Source organism: Oncorhynchus clarkii, chromosome 16, assembly GCF_045791955.1.
Source record: "Oncorhynchus clarkii lewisi isolate Uvic-CL-2024 chromosome 16, UVic_Ocla_1.0, whole genome shotgun sequence".
In the NCBI taxonomy this organism is placed as follows: domain Eukaryota; kingdom Metazoa; phylum Chordata; class Actinopteri; order Salmoniformes; family Salmonidae; genus Oncorhynchus; species Oncorhynchus clarkii.
Window position 1 is genome coordinate 2,114,478 of NC_092162.1, and position 15,997 is coordinate 2,130,474.

General features: G+C 46.2%; 1 protein-coding gene across 1 annotated transcript in view; it reads left to right on the top strand.

Moving 5' to 3' along the window:
• LOC139367866 (HEAT repeat containing 5B) overlaps positions 1-15,997 on the top strand; it is a 158,847-nt gene that overhangs the window by 19,817 nt on the left and 123,033 nt on the right. Inside the window, exons 8-14 of the mRNA XM_071106209.1 lie at positions 813-935; positions 2,199-2,373; positions 3,376-3,408; positions 7,390-7,545; positions 10,171-10,421; positions 12,703-12,814; positions 15,602-15,754. Of these exons, the coding sequence (XP_070962310.1) occupies positions 813-935; positions 2,199-2,373; positions 3,376-3,408; positions 7,390-7,545; positions 10,171-10,421; positions 12,703-12,814; positions 15,602-15,754 (1,003 nt within the window). The remainder of the gene's footprint in view (positions 1-812; positions 936-2,198; positions 2,374-3,375; positions 3,409-7,389; positions 7,546-10,170; positions 10,422-12,702; positions 12,815-15,601; positions 15,755-15,997) is intronic.

The following is a 15,997-nucleotide window of genomic DNA, read 5'->3' on the forward strand; positions in this document are numbered from 1 at the left end:
ATATTGGTGTGTGTGGTACCAGTGATATTGGTGTGTGTGTGTGTGTGGTATGTGTGGTACCAGTGATGTTGGGGGTTGTGGTACCAGTGATGTTAGGGGTTGTGGTACCAGTGATGTTAGGGGGTGTGGTACCAGTGATGTTGGGGGGTGTGGTACCAGTGATGTTGGGGGGTGTGGTACCAGTGATGTTGGGGGGTGTGTGGTACCAGTGATGTTGGGGGGTGTGTGGTACCAGTGATGTTGGGGGGGGTGTGGTACCAGTGATGTTGGGGGGGGTGTGGTACCAGTGATGTTGGGGGGGGTGTGGTACCAGTGATGTTGGGGGGGGGTGGTACCAGTGATGTTGGGGGGTGTGGTACCAGTGATATTGGGGTGAGTGTGGTACCAGTGATATTGGTGTTATAACCATTCATAAGGTGGTGGTGTAATAACCATTCATAAGGCGGTGGTGTTATAACCATTCGTAACAAGGTGATGATGGTGTTATAACCATTCGTAACAAGGTGATGGTGTAATAACCATTCATAAGGTGGTGTAATAACCATTCATAAGGTGGTGTTATAACCATTCATAACATGGTGGTGGTGGTGGTGTTATAACCATTCATAACGTGGTGGTGGTGGTGTTATAACCATTCATAACGTGGTGGTGGTGTTATAACCATTCATAACGAGGTGATGGTGGTGTTATAACCATTCATAACGAGGTGATGGTGGTGTTATAACCATTCATAACGAGGTGATGGTGGTGTTATAACCATTCATAATAAGGTGATAATGTAATTGTGTAATGTTCCTTCTCTCCTCCAATAGGCATATGTTGTATTCGTGACCACGCTGGGCGGCCAGTGGCTGGAGCGGAACTTTGCCACGTTCCTGTCTCATGTCCTGGACCTGGTCAGCCACCCGCGGGCCACCCAGACACACGTGGAGGCGGTGAGTAGCATTATGCTGTCCATGCTAGGGAAGTTAGCATTGTGTTAGCATAACTATTGCTATGGGAGTTTTCAATGACAATCACATAGCATTATGCTATCCATGCTAGGGAAGTTAGCATTGTGTTAGCATACATACATATATATACACATACATTTTAAAATCTGCATAAAACATGACATTTCCTACTGTAGGTGTGTTTTCATCAAACATACTTTTTGCCGATAAAAGACTGTGTGTGATGACATAGTACACATAAAAATAACTTTTACCGTTAAATTCTCATGTACCGAATGAGAAATACAAGTTACATGGGTTTCCATGGCATTTTCAACTCAGATACGTAAGGAAGTAAATAACAGCGAATAATTACAGTAGAGGCTATATACAGTAGAGGGGCTGTATACAGTAACCAGGCTATATACAGTAGAGGCTGTATACAGTAACCAGGCTATATACAGTAGAGAGGCTATATACAGTAGAGAGGCTATATACAGTAGGGGGGCTATATACAGTAGGGGGGCTATATACAGTAGAGAGGCTATATACAGTAGAGGGGCTGTATACAGTAACCAGGCTATATACAGTAGAGGCTGTATACAGTAACCAGGCTATATACAGTAGAGAGGCTATATACAGTAGAGAGGCTATATACAGTAGGGGGGCTATATACAGTAGGGGGGCTATATACAGTAGAGAGGCTATATACAGTAGAGGGGCTATATACAGTAGAGGGGCTATATACAGTAGAGGGGCTATATACAGGAGAGGGGCTATATACAGGAGAGGGGCTATATACAGGAGAGGGGCTATATACAGGAGAGGGGCTATATACAGGAGAGGGGCTATATACAGGAGAGGGGCTATATACAGGAGAGGGGCTATATACAGTAGGGGGGCTATATACAGTAGAGGGGCTATATACAGTAGAGGGGCTATATACAGTAGAGGGGCTATGTACAGTAGAGGGGCTATGTACAGTAGAGGGGCTCTGTACAGTAGAGGGGCTATATACAGTAGGGGGGCTATATATAGTAACCAGGCTATATAACAGTAGAGGGGCTATATAACAGTAGAGGGGCTATATACAGTAGAGGGGCTATATACAGTAGAGGGGCTAAGGGTGTGTGTGTGTGTGTGTGTGTGTGTGTTAACACTAAGGGTGTGTGTGTGTGTGTGTTAACACTAAGGGTGTGTGTGTGTGTGTGTTAACACTAAGGGTGTGTGTGTGTGTTAACACTAAGGGTGTGTGTGTGTTAACAGGTGTACTCCCGTCGCTGTGTGTCGTTCATGCTGCGCTCCACTCTGGGGGGGCTGCTTGGGGAGAAGGCCCAGATCGCTGCGGGGAAAGACATCTGCCAGGCTATCAGTAAACAGATGAGGGCTGTGGGTAAGGAGATAGATGGGGGGGAGATTTCACGGTTCAGAGCTTTACAGAGTAAGTACACATCCACATTATTATTATTATTATTATTATTATTGCATTTTAGTTCTCATAATTTAAGATATACTTCATTTAATTTGTTTAATTTGATCCTAATTTCTTATGATTTTACTTTGGGGTTTTTCTTTCTTGTTTTCTCACAATTTGTACTTTTGTAAAGGGTCAAATCCCAACTTCAACTTAGGTCCAGTCTCCCACTGACTGGTCCAGTCTCCCACGGACTGGTCCAGTCTCCCACTGACTGGTCCAGTCTCCCACGGACTGGTCCAGTCTCCCACTGACTGGTCCAGTCTCCCACTGACTGGTCCAGTCTCCCACTGACTGGTCCAGTCTCCCACTGACTGGTCCAGTCTCCCACTGACTGACTGGTCCAGTCTCCCACTGACTGACTGGTCCAGTCTCCCACTGACTGACTGGTCCAGTCTCCCACTGACTGACTGGTCCAGTCTCCCACTGACTGACTGGTCCAGTCTCCCACTGACTGACTGGTCCAGTCTCCCACTGACTGACTGGTCCAGTCTCCCACTGACTGACTGGTCCAGTCTCCCACTGACTGACTGGTCCAGTCTCCCACTGACTGACTGGTCCAGTCTCCCACTGACTGACTGGTCCAGTCTCCCACTGACTGACTGGTCCAGTCTCCCACTGACTGACTGGTCCAGTCTCCCACTGACTGACTGGTCCAGTCTCCCACTGACTGACTGGTCCAGTCTCCCACTGAATGACTGGTCCAGTCTCCCACTGACTGACTGGTCCAGTCTCCCACTGACTAAGTGGAAGTTGGGGTTCTCCAACACACAAGCCTTTTGTTTTTCCATCTCTCATTTTGGAGTGGGTGTGCTTTTGTTGTGTGGGCTTTTCGCTTGCTCTGCTCATCCTCTGACTCTACTGATCTCTCTCTCTCCTCTTGCTCTTTCTCTCATCTCTCTCTCTCTCTCTCTCTCTCTCTCTCTCTCTCTCTCTCTCTCTCTCTCGTTCTTCTTTTTCTCATCTCAGCTCTTACCTCTGCTCGGAGGCACAGTTCTGCTGGTATTGACAGTTTCTTACATCTCCAGCCATTCTAGGGCCTTATGCATCTGAAATGGTCCCTTACTCTCTACGTGGAGCCCTATAGAGCCCTGTGGGTGGTACACTATACTAGGGAATAGGGTGGCATTTTGGATGCATTGTAGGTTTTTCCAGAATGAGACTAACATTTTACTGCTACTACTATAGAGATTATAACCCATTAAAGACAGACTCTGTAAGTCTCATGTTATTAAGTGATTATGAAATATCAAACTGTTCGGGGCGACAAAACAAACCCAGGACAGACGTCATGTCAACAACTCCAGTCCTCGGGGGCCTGACGTGACCACCGCCCTGTAGCAGTCACATCTGTAGTCATGAAGTGCTTTAAAAGGCTTGTTATGGCATGCATCAACTTCATCATCCCAGACACCGTAGACCAGGGCAACTCCAGTCCTCGGTGGCCTGACATGACTACCACCCTGTAGCACTCACATCCCTAGTCATGTGGGCTGGCAACTCCAGTCCTCGGGGGCCTGATTTGGTGTCACAGTTTTGCCCACCCAGCCCCAGCTCACACACCTGACTCTAATAATCACCTAATCATGATCTTCAGTTTGGGATGCAATGTGATTAATCAGCTGTGTTTTCTAGAGATGGAGAAAAGGTGTTCTACCAATCAGGCCCTGGAGGACTGGCGTTGCCCGTCCCTGATCTATACAGTACAATATGTTTTAAACCAGGGGGGGGACATGGAGGATTCTGGATTAATCAGCTGTGTTTGATAGAGATGGAGAAAAGGTGTTCTACCAATCAGGCCCTCGAGGACTGGCGTTGCCCGTCCCTGATCTATACAGTACAATATGTTTTAAACCAGGGGGGGGACATTTTATTTGGGGCTGAGTCTGGCTTTAATATATGTACAGTAGATAGGGCAACTTTCCCAGAATTCCCTGTGTTTCCAGAAAATCTTGGTTGGAGGATTCCGTGTTTCCTTCTTATCTCCCTGTAATATTCCAACCAGGATTTCTGGAAAACCAGGGATTTTGGCGAAGTTGCTGAAATTGTGCAACTCTCAGTTACCATTCCACACTCCCTATAGTGTATTTAACTATACCCTGCTAACCTGTAAAAAAAATATATCACTTTATCTTGTTATAGAGATGAAAAGCAATTAACCAATTAACTCACACACTCAGCAAAAGCAAGCCTTTTATCCCCCCCTGGGGAGCTTTTATAAAAAACAAAACAGACATGAACTAATTGGTCTTTTTGTGTGTGACATCATTTGGAATTACTCCCATCCTATCATCACAATCACTTTTTATTTTATTTTTACAAAATAACTTCTCCAGATTCTTACTCTGTGATTCCCTCTGAAACCTTCTGTGTCAACTGTCTGTGTCAACTGTCTGTGTCAACTGGCCATCTTTCTACTCCAGTACCAGTCAATAGTTTGGACACACCTACTCATTCCAGGGTTTTTCTTCATTTTTTTTACATTGTAAACTATGAAATAACACATATGGAATCATGTAGTAACCAAAACAAATCAAAATATATTTTATTTTTGAGATTATTCAAAGTAGCCACCCTTTGCCTGTGTTTGAGCCAATCAGTTGTGTTGTGACAAGGTAGGGGTGTTATACAGAAGACAGCCCTATTTGGTAAAATACCAAGTCCATATTATGGCAAGAACAGCTCAAATAAACAAAGAGAAACGACAATCCATCATTACTTTAAGACATGAAGGTCGGTCAATGTGGAAAATTTGAATAACTCATGAGGACCGCCACAGGAAAGGAAGACCCAGAGTTACCTCTGCTGCAGAGGATAGGTTCATTAGAGTTAACTGGCTCTCATTAGGACCGCCACAGGAAAGGAAGACCCAGAGTTACCTCTGCTGCAGAGGATAGGTTCATTAGAGTTAACTGTCTCTCATGAGGACCGCCACAGGAAAGGAAGACCCAGAGTTACCTCTGCTGCAGAGGATAGGTGTATTAGAGTTACCAGCCCAAATAAATTAACAGACACATCTCAACATCATCTGTTCAGAGGAGAATCAGGCCTTCATGGTCGAATTGCTGCAAAGAAACCATTACTAAAGGCCACCAATAAGAAGAAGAGACTCGGTTGGGCCAAGAAACACGAGCAATGGACATTAGACTGGTGGAAATTTGTCCTTTGGGTCTGATGAGTCCAAATTTGAGATTTTTGGTTCCAACCGCCGTGTCTTTGTGAGATGCAGAGTAGGTGAACGGGTGATCTCTGCATGTGTGGTTCCCACCGTGAAGCATGGAGGAGGAGGTGTGATGGTGTGGGGGTGCTTTGCTGGTGACACTGTGGGATTTATTTAGAATTCAAGGCACACTTAACCAGCATGGCTACCACAGCATTCTGCAGTGATACGCCATCCCATCTGGTTTGGGTTTAGTGGGACTATCATTTGTTTTTCAACAGGACAATGACCCAACACACCTCCAGGCTGTGTAAGGGCTGTTTGACTAAGAAGGAGAGTGATGGAGTGCTGCATCAGATGACCTGGCCTCTACAATCACCTGACCTCAACCCAATTGAGATGGTTTGGGAGGAGTTGGCTCGCAGAGTGAAGGAAAAGCAGCCAACAAGTGCTCAGCATGTGTGGGAACTCCTTCAAGGCTGTTGGAAAAGCATTCCAGGTGCAGCTGGTTGAGAGAATGCCAAGAGAACAAAGCTGTCATCAAGGCAAAGGGTTGCTACTAAAATATTAAAAATATGTTGATTTGACTAACACTTGTTTTGGTTACTACATGACTCCATATGTGTTATTTCTTCATAGTTGTGATGTCTTCACTGTTATTCTACAATGTAGAACATAGTAAAAATAAAGAAAAACCCTTGAATGAGTAGGTGTGTCCAAACTTTGGACTAGTACTGTATATCATAGAAAACAACATAATTTCTTCCTACTGAGCTCTGAGGGTTTTAATTCATCATAGGAACCATCTCGAATGAGACTAAAGTAAGAGGGGGAAAACATATCTATTAAAGCCAATACATTTCATAAATCCAGATGTCTTGCCGATCTTTCGCCAGCAGAGAAACCATGGCAGATGTCCTATTTGATGCAAACTCCCAGCTATATTATATGTGGGTTCATTAAATGTCCTGGTGATGATGAATCCTCAGTCCTTTGTGCTGTCTGTCTTAATGCTGATATTTAGTACTGTTAATGCATGATAATAATATAGATATATTACAATGTCCCTGTTACCTGTTAGCTAGAGGTTACCTGTTAGCTAGAGGTTTCCTGTTAGCTAGATGTTACCGGTTTCCTGTTAGCTAGAGGTTAGCCCGAGGTTGCCTGTTAGCCCGAGGTTGCCTGTTAGCCCGAGGTTGCCTGTTAGCCCGAGGTTGCCTGTTAGCCTGAGGTTGCCTGTTACCTGTTAGCTAGAGATTAGCTATAGGTTACCGGTTAGCTAGAGGTTGCCTGTTACCTGTTAGCTAGAGGTTGACTGTTACCTGTTAGCTAGAGGTTGCCTGTTAGCTAGAGGTTACCTGTTAGCTAGAGATTCCTTGAAGTTTATTAAACGATAATACAATGAGTCATCTTGACAATGTGCTCAAAACTACTTTGGCCCCTCTTCCTCCTTCCCTCTCCTGTCTCCCTCTCTTCTTCTCTCCTCCCTCCTCCTTCCCTCTCCTCTCCTCCCTCCTCCTTCCCTCTCCTCTCCTCCCTCCTCCTTCCCTCTCCTCTCCTCCCTCCCTCCTTCCCTCTCTCCCTCTCCTCCCTCCTCCTTCCCTCTCTCCCTCTCACCCCTCTTCTTCCCTCTCCCTCTCATCCCTCCTCCTTCCCTCTCCCTCTCCTCCTTCCCTCTCCCTCTCCTCCCTCCTCCTTCCCTCTCCTCCCTCCTCCTTCCCTCTCCTTCCTCCTTCTCTCTCCCTCCTCCTTCCTTCTTCTCTCTCCCTCTCCTCCCTCCTCCTTCCCTCTCCTTCCTCCTTCCCTCTCCTCTCCCGCTCCAGAAGCAGTAGTGAATGACACCAGTGGAGAGAACAAGGCAGGAGCAGCTGATGTTTCTGCCAGTCAACACGTGATGGTCTGTGCCCTCAAAGAGCTGGGCAGCCTGGTGCAGAGTCTTAGTGCCACATCCTCACCGCTCATACAGGAACCCTCCATTGGTAGGACATTACACAGAACACACGCCATGCAGGAATGCAGCACACACACACCCACACACACTGGATATACTATTCACACACACACACACACACTGGATATACTATTCACACACACACCCACACACACTGGATATACAGTGCCTTGCGAAAGTATTCGGCCCCCTTGAACTTTGCGACCTTTTGCCACATTTCAGGCTTCAAACATAAAGATATAAAACTGTATTTTTTTGTGAAGAATCAACAACAAGTGGGACACAATCATGAAGTGGAACGACATTTATTGGATATTTCAAACTTTTTTTTAACAAGTCAAAAACTGAAAAATTGGGCGTGCAAAATTATTCAGCCCCCTTAAGTTAATACTTTGTAGCGCCACCTTTTGCTGCGATTACAGCTGTAAGTCGCTTGGGGTATGTCTCTATCAGTTTTGCACATCGAGAGACTGAAAATTTTTCCCATTCCTCCTTGCAAAACAGCTCGAGCTCAGTGAGGTTGGATGGAGAGCATTTGTGAACAGCAGTTTTCAGTTCTTTCCACAGATTCTCGATTGGATTCAGGTCTGGACTTTGACTTGGCCATTCTAACACCTGGATATGTTTATTTTTGAACCATTCCATTGTAGATTTTGCTTTATGTTTTGGATCATTGTCTTGTTGGAAGACAAATCTCCGTCCCAGTCTCAGGTCTTTTGCAGACTCCATCAGGTTTTCTTCCAGAATGGTCCTGTATTTGTCTCCATCCATCTTCCCATCAATTTTAACCATCTTCCCTGTCCCTGCTGAAGAAAAGCAGGCCCAAACCATGATGCTGCCACCACCATGTTTGACAGTGGGGATGGTGTGTTCAGTTGTGTTGCTTTTACGCCAAACATAACGTTTTGCATTGTTGCCAAAAAGTTCAATTTTGGTTTCATCTGACCAGAGCACCTTCTTCCACATGTTTGGTGTGTCTCCCAGGTGGCTTGTGGCAAACTTTAAACAACACTTTTTATGGATATCTTTAAGAAATGGCTTTCTTCTTGCCACTCTTCCATAAAGGCCAGATTTGTGCAATATACGACTGATTGTTGTCCTATGGACAGAGTCTCCCACCTCAGCTGTAGATCTCTGCAGTTCATCCAGAGTGATCATGGGCCTCTTGGCTGCATCTCTGATCAGTCTTCTCCTTGTATGAGCTGAAAGTTTAGAGGGACGGCCAGGTCTTGGTAGATTTGCAGTGGTCTGATACTCCTTCCATTTCAATATTATCGCTTGCACAGTGTTCCTTGGGATGTTTAAAGCTTGGGAAATCTTTTTGTATCAGAATCCGGCTTTAAACTTCTTCACAACAGTATCTCGGACCTGCCTGGTGTGTTCCTTGTTCTTCATGATGCTCTCTGCGCTTTTAACGGACCTCTGAGACTATCACAGTGCAGGTGCATTTATACGGAGACTTGATTACACACAGGTGGATTGTATTTATCATCATTAGTCATTTAGGTCAACATTGGATCATTCAGAGATCCTCACTGAACTTCTGGAGAGAGTTTGCTGCACTGAAAGTAAAGGGGCTGAATAATTTTGCACGCCCAATTTTTCAGTTTTTGATTTGTTAAAAAAGTTTGAAATATCCAATAAATGTCGTTCCACTTCATGATTGTGTCCCACTTGTTGTTGATTCTTCACAAAAAATACAGTTTTATATCTTTATGTTTGAAGCCTGAAATGTGGCAAAAGGTCGCAAAGTTCAAGGGGGCCGAATACTTTCGCAAGGCACTGTACTATTCTCACACACACACACCCACACACACTGGATATACTATTCACACACACACACCCACACACACTGGATATACTATTCACACACACACACCCACACACACTGGATATACTATTCACACACACACACCCACACACACTGGATATACTATTCACACACACACACCCACACACACTGGATATACTATTCACACACACACACCCACACACACTGGATATACTATTCACACACACACACCCACACACACTGGATATACTATTCACACACACACACCCACACACACTGGATATACTATTCCAACACACACCACACACACACCGGATATACTGTTCAAACACACACACACACACACACAGTCAATCAATCACACACCATGCATGAATGCAGGCACACACACAGGACCAACTGAAAAAGTCCTCATACACTTGATAATGTAATGTGAGGTCCTCACAAGTATACAATTATAGGGCACCTAACAAGTATACAATTATAGGGCTCCTAACAAGTATACAATTATAGGGCTCCTAACAAGTATACAATTATAGGGCTCCTAACAAGTACACAATTATAGGGCTCCTAACAAGTACACAATTATAGAGCTCCTAACAAGTACACAATTATAGGGCTCTTAACAAGTATACAATTATAGGGCTCCTAACAAGTACACAATTATAGAGCTCCTAACAAGTACACAATTATAGGGCTCTTAACAAGTATACAATTATAGGGCTCCTAACAAGTACACAATTATAGGGCTTCTAACAAGTATACAATTATCGGGCACCTAACAAGTATACAATTATAGGGCTCCTAACAAGTATACAATTATAGGGTAGTCATAAGTAACCCTGGCCCCTGACCCCTCAGGTCTCCTGGAGACGGTCTCCTCTGTGCTGCTCCACCCCAGCATGGCGGCCCGTTTGGCGGCGGCCTGGTGTTTACGCTGCGTTGCCGTGGCGCTGCCCTATCAGCTGACTCCGCTGCTGGAGCGCTGTGCGGAGCGCATCAACAACCTGAAGAGCTCTCCAGAGGCCGTCAGCGGCTACAGCTTCGCCGTGGCTGCTCTGCTGGGCGGCGTGCACCAGTGTCCTCTGGGAGTACCACATTCCAAGGGAAAGGTATGTACCCGTTTTGTCTGGCCCATTTCCCTCGGTCCAAACCTAAGGGCCCGATCCAATCTGTGATGCCGAGAACGCTGACAGAATCCAGACATTAAAACTCAATTCAACAATATAATAAAATGTATTGACCCTAGTAGGGACTCAACTAAATGTATTGACCCTAGTAGGGAATCAACTAAATGTATTGACCCTAGTGGGGAATCAACTAAATGTATTGACCCTAGTAGGGAATCAACTAAATGTATTGACCCTAGTAGGGAATCAACTAAATGTATTGACCCTAGTAGGGAATCAACTAAATGTATTGACCCTAGTAGGGAATCAACTAAATGTATTGACCTTAGTAGGGAATCAACTAGATGTATTGACCCTAGTGGGGAATCAACTAAATGTATTGACCTTAGTAGGGAATCAACTAAATGTATTGACCTTAGTAGGGAATCAACTAAATGTATTGACCCTAGTGGGGAATCAACTAGACGTATTGACCCCAGTAGGGACTCAACTAGATGTATTGACCCTAGTAGGGAATCAACTAGATGTATTGACCCTAGTAGGGAATCAACTAAATGTATTGACCTTAGTAGGGAATCAACTAGATGTATTGACCCTAGTGGGGAATCAACTAAATGTATTGACCTTAGTAGGGAATCAACTAAATGTATTGACCTTAGTAGGGAATCAACTAAATGTATTGACCCTAGTGGGGAATCAACTAGACGTATTGACCCCAGTAGGGACTCAACTAGATGTATTGACCCTAGTAGGGAATCAACTAGATGTATTGACCCTAGTAGGGAATCAACTAAACGTATTGACCTTAGTAGGGAATCAACTAGATGTATTGACCCTAGTAGGGAATCAACTAGATGTATTGACCCTAGTAGGGAATCAACTAAATGTATTGTCCCTAGTGGGGAATCAACTAAATGTATTGACCTTAGTAGGGAATCAACCAGATGTATTGACCCTAGTGGGGAATCAACTAGATATAGGGAATCAACTAGCTGTATTGACCCTAGTAGGGAATCAACTAAATGTATTGACCCTAGTAGGGAATCAACTAGACGTATTGACCCTGGTAGGGAATCAACTAAATGTATTGACCCTAGTGGGGAATCAACTAGATATAGGGTCTAATCTCTCTCTGTTCTAGCTGGTGTTATATACTCTGTCATCTCTCTCTGTTCTAGCTGGTGTTATATACTAATCTCTCTCTGTTCTAGCTGGTGTTATATACTCTAATCTCTCTCTGTTCTAGCTGGTGTTATATACTAATCTCTCTCTGTTCTAGCTGGTGTTATATACTAATCTCTCTCTGTTCTAGCTGGTGTTATATACTCTGTCATCTCTCTCTGTTCTAGCTGGTGTTATATACTCTAATCTCTCTCTGTTCTAGCTGGTGTTATATACTAATCTGTCTCTGTTCTAGCTGGTGTTATATACTAATCTCTCTCTGTTCTAGCTGGTGTTATATACTCTAATCTCTCTCTGTTCTAGCTGGTGTTATATACTCTAATCTCTCTCTGTTCTAGCTGGTGTTATATACTAATCTCTCTCTGTTCTAGCTGGTGTTATATACTAATCTCTCTCTGTTCTAGCTGGTGTTATATACTCTGTCATCTCTCTCTGTTCTAGCTGGTGTTATATACTCTAATCTCTCTCTGTTCTCTCTGTTCTAGCTGGTGTTATATACTCTAATCTCTCTCTGTTCTCTCTGTTCTAGCTGGTGTTATATACTCTAATCTCTCTCTGTTCTAGCTGGTGTTATATACTCTAATCTCTCTCTGTTCTAGCTGGTGTTATATACTCTAATCTCTCTCTGTTCTAGCTGGTGTTATATACTCTGTCATCTCTCTCTGTTCTAGCTGGTGTTATATACTAATCTCTCTCTGTTCTAGCTGGTGTTATATACTAATCTCTCTCTGTTCTAGCTGGTGTTATATACTAATCTCTCTCTGTTCTAGCTGGTGTTATATACTCTAATCTCTCTCTGTTCTAGCTGGTGTTATATACTCTAATCTCTCTCTGTTCTAGCTGGTGTTATATACCAATCTCTCTCTGTTCTAGCTGGTGTTATATACTCTGTCATCTCTCTCTGTTCTAGCTGGTGTTATATACTCTAATCTCTCTCTGTTCTAGCTGGTGTTATATACTAATCTCTCTCTGTTCTAGCTGGTGTTATATACTCTAATCTGTCTCTGTTCTAGCTGGTGTTATATACTCTAATCTCTCTCTGTTCTAGCTGGTGTTATATACTAATCTCTCTCTGTTCTAGCTGGTGGTGAGCATAGCTGAGGACTTGCTCCGTACAGCAGCCCAGAACAGCCGTCTTTCTCTGCAGAGAACCCAGGCTGGATGGCTGCTGCTGGGGGCACTAATGTCTCTGGGTGAGTTAGTTCCCTACTACTGCCCCTAACCCCTACCCCCTAACACCAAACCCCTACCCCCTAACACCAAACCCCTACCCCCTAAAACCAAACCCCTACCCCCTAACACCAAACCCCTACCCCCTAACACCTAACCCCTACCTCCTAACACCAAACCCCTAGCTGAACACCAAACCCCTAGCCGAACACCAAACCCCTAGCCGAACACCAAACCCCTAGCCGAACACCAAACCCCTAGCCGAACACCAAACCCCTAGCCCCTAACCCCTACCCCCTAACAACAAACCCCTAACCCCTAGCACCAAACCCCTAACCCCTAGCACCAAACCCCTAGTCCAACACCTAACCCCTACCCCCTAACCCCTACCCCCTAACCCCTACCCCCTAACAACAAACCCCTAACCCCTAGCACCAAACCCCTAGTCCAACACCAAACCCCTAACCCCTAGCACCAAACCCCTAGTCCAACACCTAACCCCTACCCCCTAACACCAAACCTCTACCCCCTAACCCCTACCTCCGAACACCAAACCCCTAGCCGATCACCAAACGCCTAGCCGAACACCAAACCCCTAGCCCCTAACCCCTACCCCCTAACAACACACCCCTAACCCCTAGCACCAAACCCCTAACCCCTAGCACCAAACCCCTAGTCCAACACCTACCCCCTAACACCTAACCCCTACCCCCTAACACCTAACCCCTACCCCCTAACAACAAACCCCTAACCCCTAGCACCAAACCCCTAGTCCAACACCAAACCCCTAACACCTAACCCCTACCCCCTAACCCCTACCCCCTAACAACAAACCCCTAACCCCTAGCACCAAACCCCTAGTCCAACACCAAACCCCTAACCCCTAGCACCAAACCCCTAGTCCAACACCTAACCCCTACCCCCTAACACCAAACCTCTACCCCCTAACCCCTACCTCCGAACACCAAACCCCTAGCCGATCACCAAACGCCTAGCCGAACACCAAACCCCTAGCCCCTAACCCCTACCCCCTAACAACACACCCCTAACCCCTAGCACCAAACCCCTAGTCCAACACCAAACCCCTAACCCCTAACCCCTACCCCCTAACAACACACCCCTAACCCCTAGCACCAAACCCCTAGTCCAACACCAAACCCCTAACACCTAACCCCTACCCCCTAACCCCTACCCCCTAACAACAAACCCCTAACCCCTAGCACCAAACCCCTAGTCCAACACCAAACCCCTAACCCCTAGCACCAAACCCCTAGTCCAACACCTAACCCCTACCCCCTGACACCAAACCTCTACCCCCTAACCCCTACCTCCGAACACCAAACCCCTAGCCGATCACCAAACGCCTAGCCGAACACCAAACCCCTAGCCCCTAACCCCTACCCCCTAACAACACACCCCTAACCCCTAGCACCAAACCCCTAGTCCAACACCAAACCCCTAACCCCTAGCACCAAACCCCTAGTCCAACACCTAACCCCTACCCCCTAACACCAAACCTCTACCCCCTAACCCCTACCTCCGAACACCAAACCCCTAGCCGAACACCAAACGCCTAGACGAACACCAAACCCCTAGCCCCTAACCCCTACCCCCTAACAACAAACCCATAACCCCTAGCACCAAACCCCTAGTCCAACACCAAACCCCTAACCCCTAGCACCAAACCCCTAGTCCAACACCTAACACCTAACACCTAACCCCTACCCCCTAACACCTAACCCCTACCCCCTAACACCTAACCCCTACCCCCTAACAACAAACCCCTAGCACCAAACCCCTAGTCCAACACCAAACCCCTAACCCCTAGCACCAAACCCCTACCCCCTAACACCTAACCCCTACCCCCTAACAACAAACCCCTAACCCCTAGCACCAAACCCCTAACACCAAACCCCTACCCCCTAACACCTAACCCCTAAATCAAATCAAATCAAATTTATTTATATAGCCCTTCGTACATCAGCTGATATCTCAAAGTGCTGTACAGAAACCCAGCCTAAAACCCCAAACAGCAAGCAATGCAGGTGTAGAAGCACGGTGGCTAGTAAAAACTCCCTAGAAAGGCCAAAACCTAGGAAGAAACCTAGAGAGGAACCAGGCTATGTGGGGTGGCCAGTCCTCTTCTGGCTGTGCCGGGTGGAGATTATAACAAAACATGGCCAAGATGTTCAAATGTTCATAAATGACCAGCATGGTCGAATTATAATAAGGCAGAATAGTTGAAACTGGAGCAGCAGCACAGTCAGGTGGACTGGGGACAGCAAGGAGTCATCATGTCAGGTATTCCTGGGGCATGGTCCTATGGCTCAGGTCAGTTGAAACTGGAGCAGCAGCACAGCCAGGTGGACTGGGGACAGCAAGGAGTCATCATGTCGGGTAGTCCCTACCCCCTAACAACAAACCCCTAACCCCTAGCACCAAACCCCTAACACCAAACCCCTACCCCCTAACACCAAACCCCTACCCCCTAACACCAAACCCCTAGCCGAACACCAAACCCTTAACCGAACACCAAACCCCTAACCCCTTGCACTACTGACCCAGGCTGAGGCCCGTTGCTGGCCCCAGTTGGCCCACTGTTCTGTCAGTCTCCTTACATTTAGCTGGGTTTTTCAGCTGCTCTTCCATATGTTCTGTGTCGTTCTTCATTCCTCCCAGTCAGCTAAAGCAGTCCAGAGTGTTTTTATCTTTCTTCACATTGACAGGGTGTATGGTCCAACACGACAACTTGTTTGGTCTCCAGCGCCTGTCCTAACACTTCTTATTTGTGAACCTGACGCGATGTCCAGGCCCGTCCCTGGTCCGCTATCACCTTCCCAAGATGCTGCTGCTGTGGAGGAACGTGTTCCCCCGTTCCCAGAAAGAGATGGAGGCAGAGAAGGCTAGAGGAGACAGCTTCACCTGGCAGGTTACGCTGGAGGGACGTGCTGGGGCACTCTGTGGTAAGGAGAGGGGTGCATGCTCTTCACTACAGTAATGTGTGGCTTGTCACTCTGGATCCCAAGGAGTTTTGCTCTATCTGAAATGTCCCCCTCTCTCTCCTCTCCTCCCTTTCATTCTCCTCTCCTCTCTCTCGCTCTCTCTCTCGCTCTCTCTCTCCTCCCTCCTCTCATCTCCTCCCTCCTCTCATCTCCTCCCCTCTCATCTCATCTCATCTCCTCCCCTCTCCTTCATGTCTCTCTCTC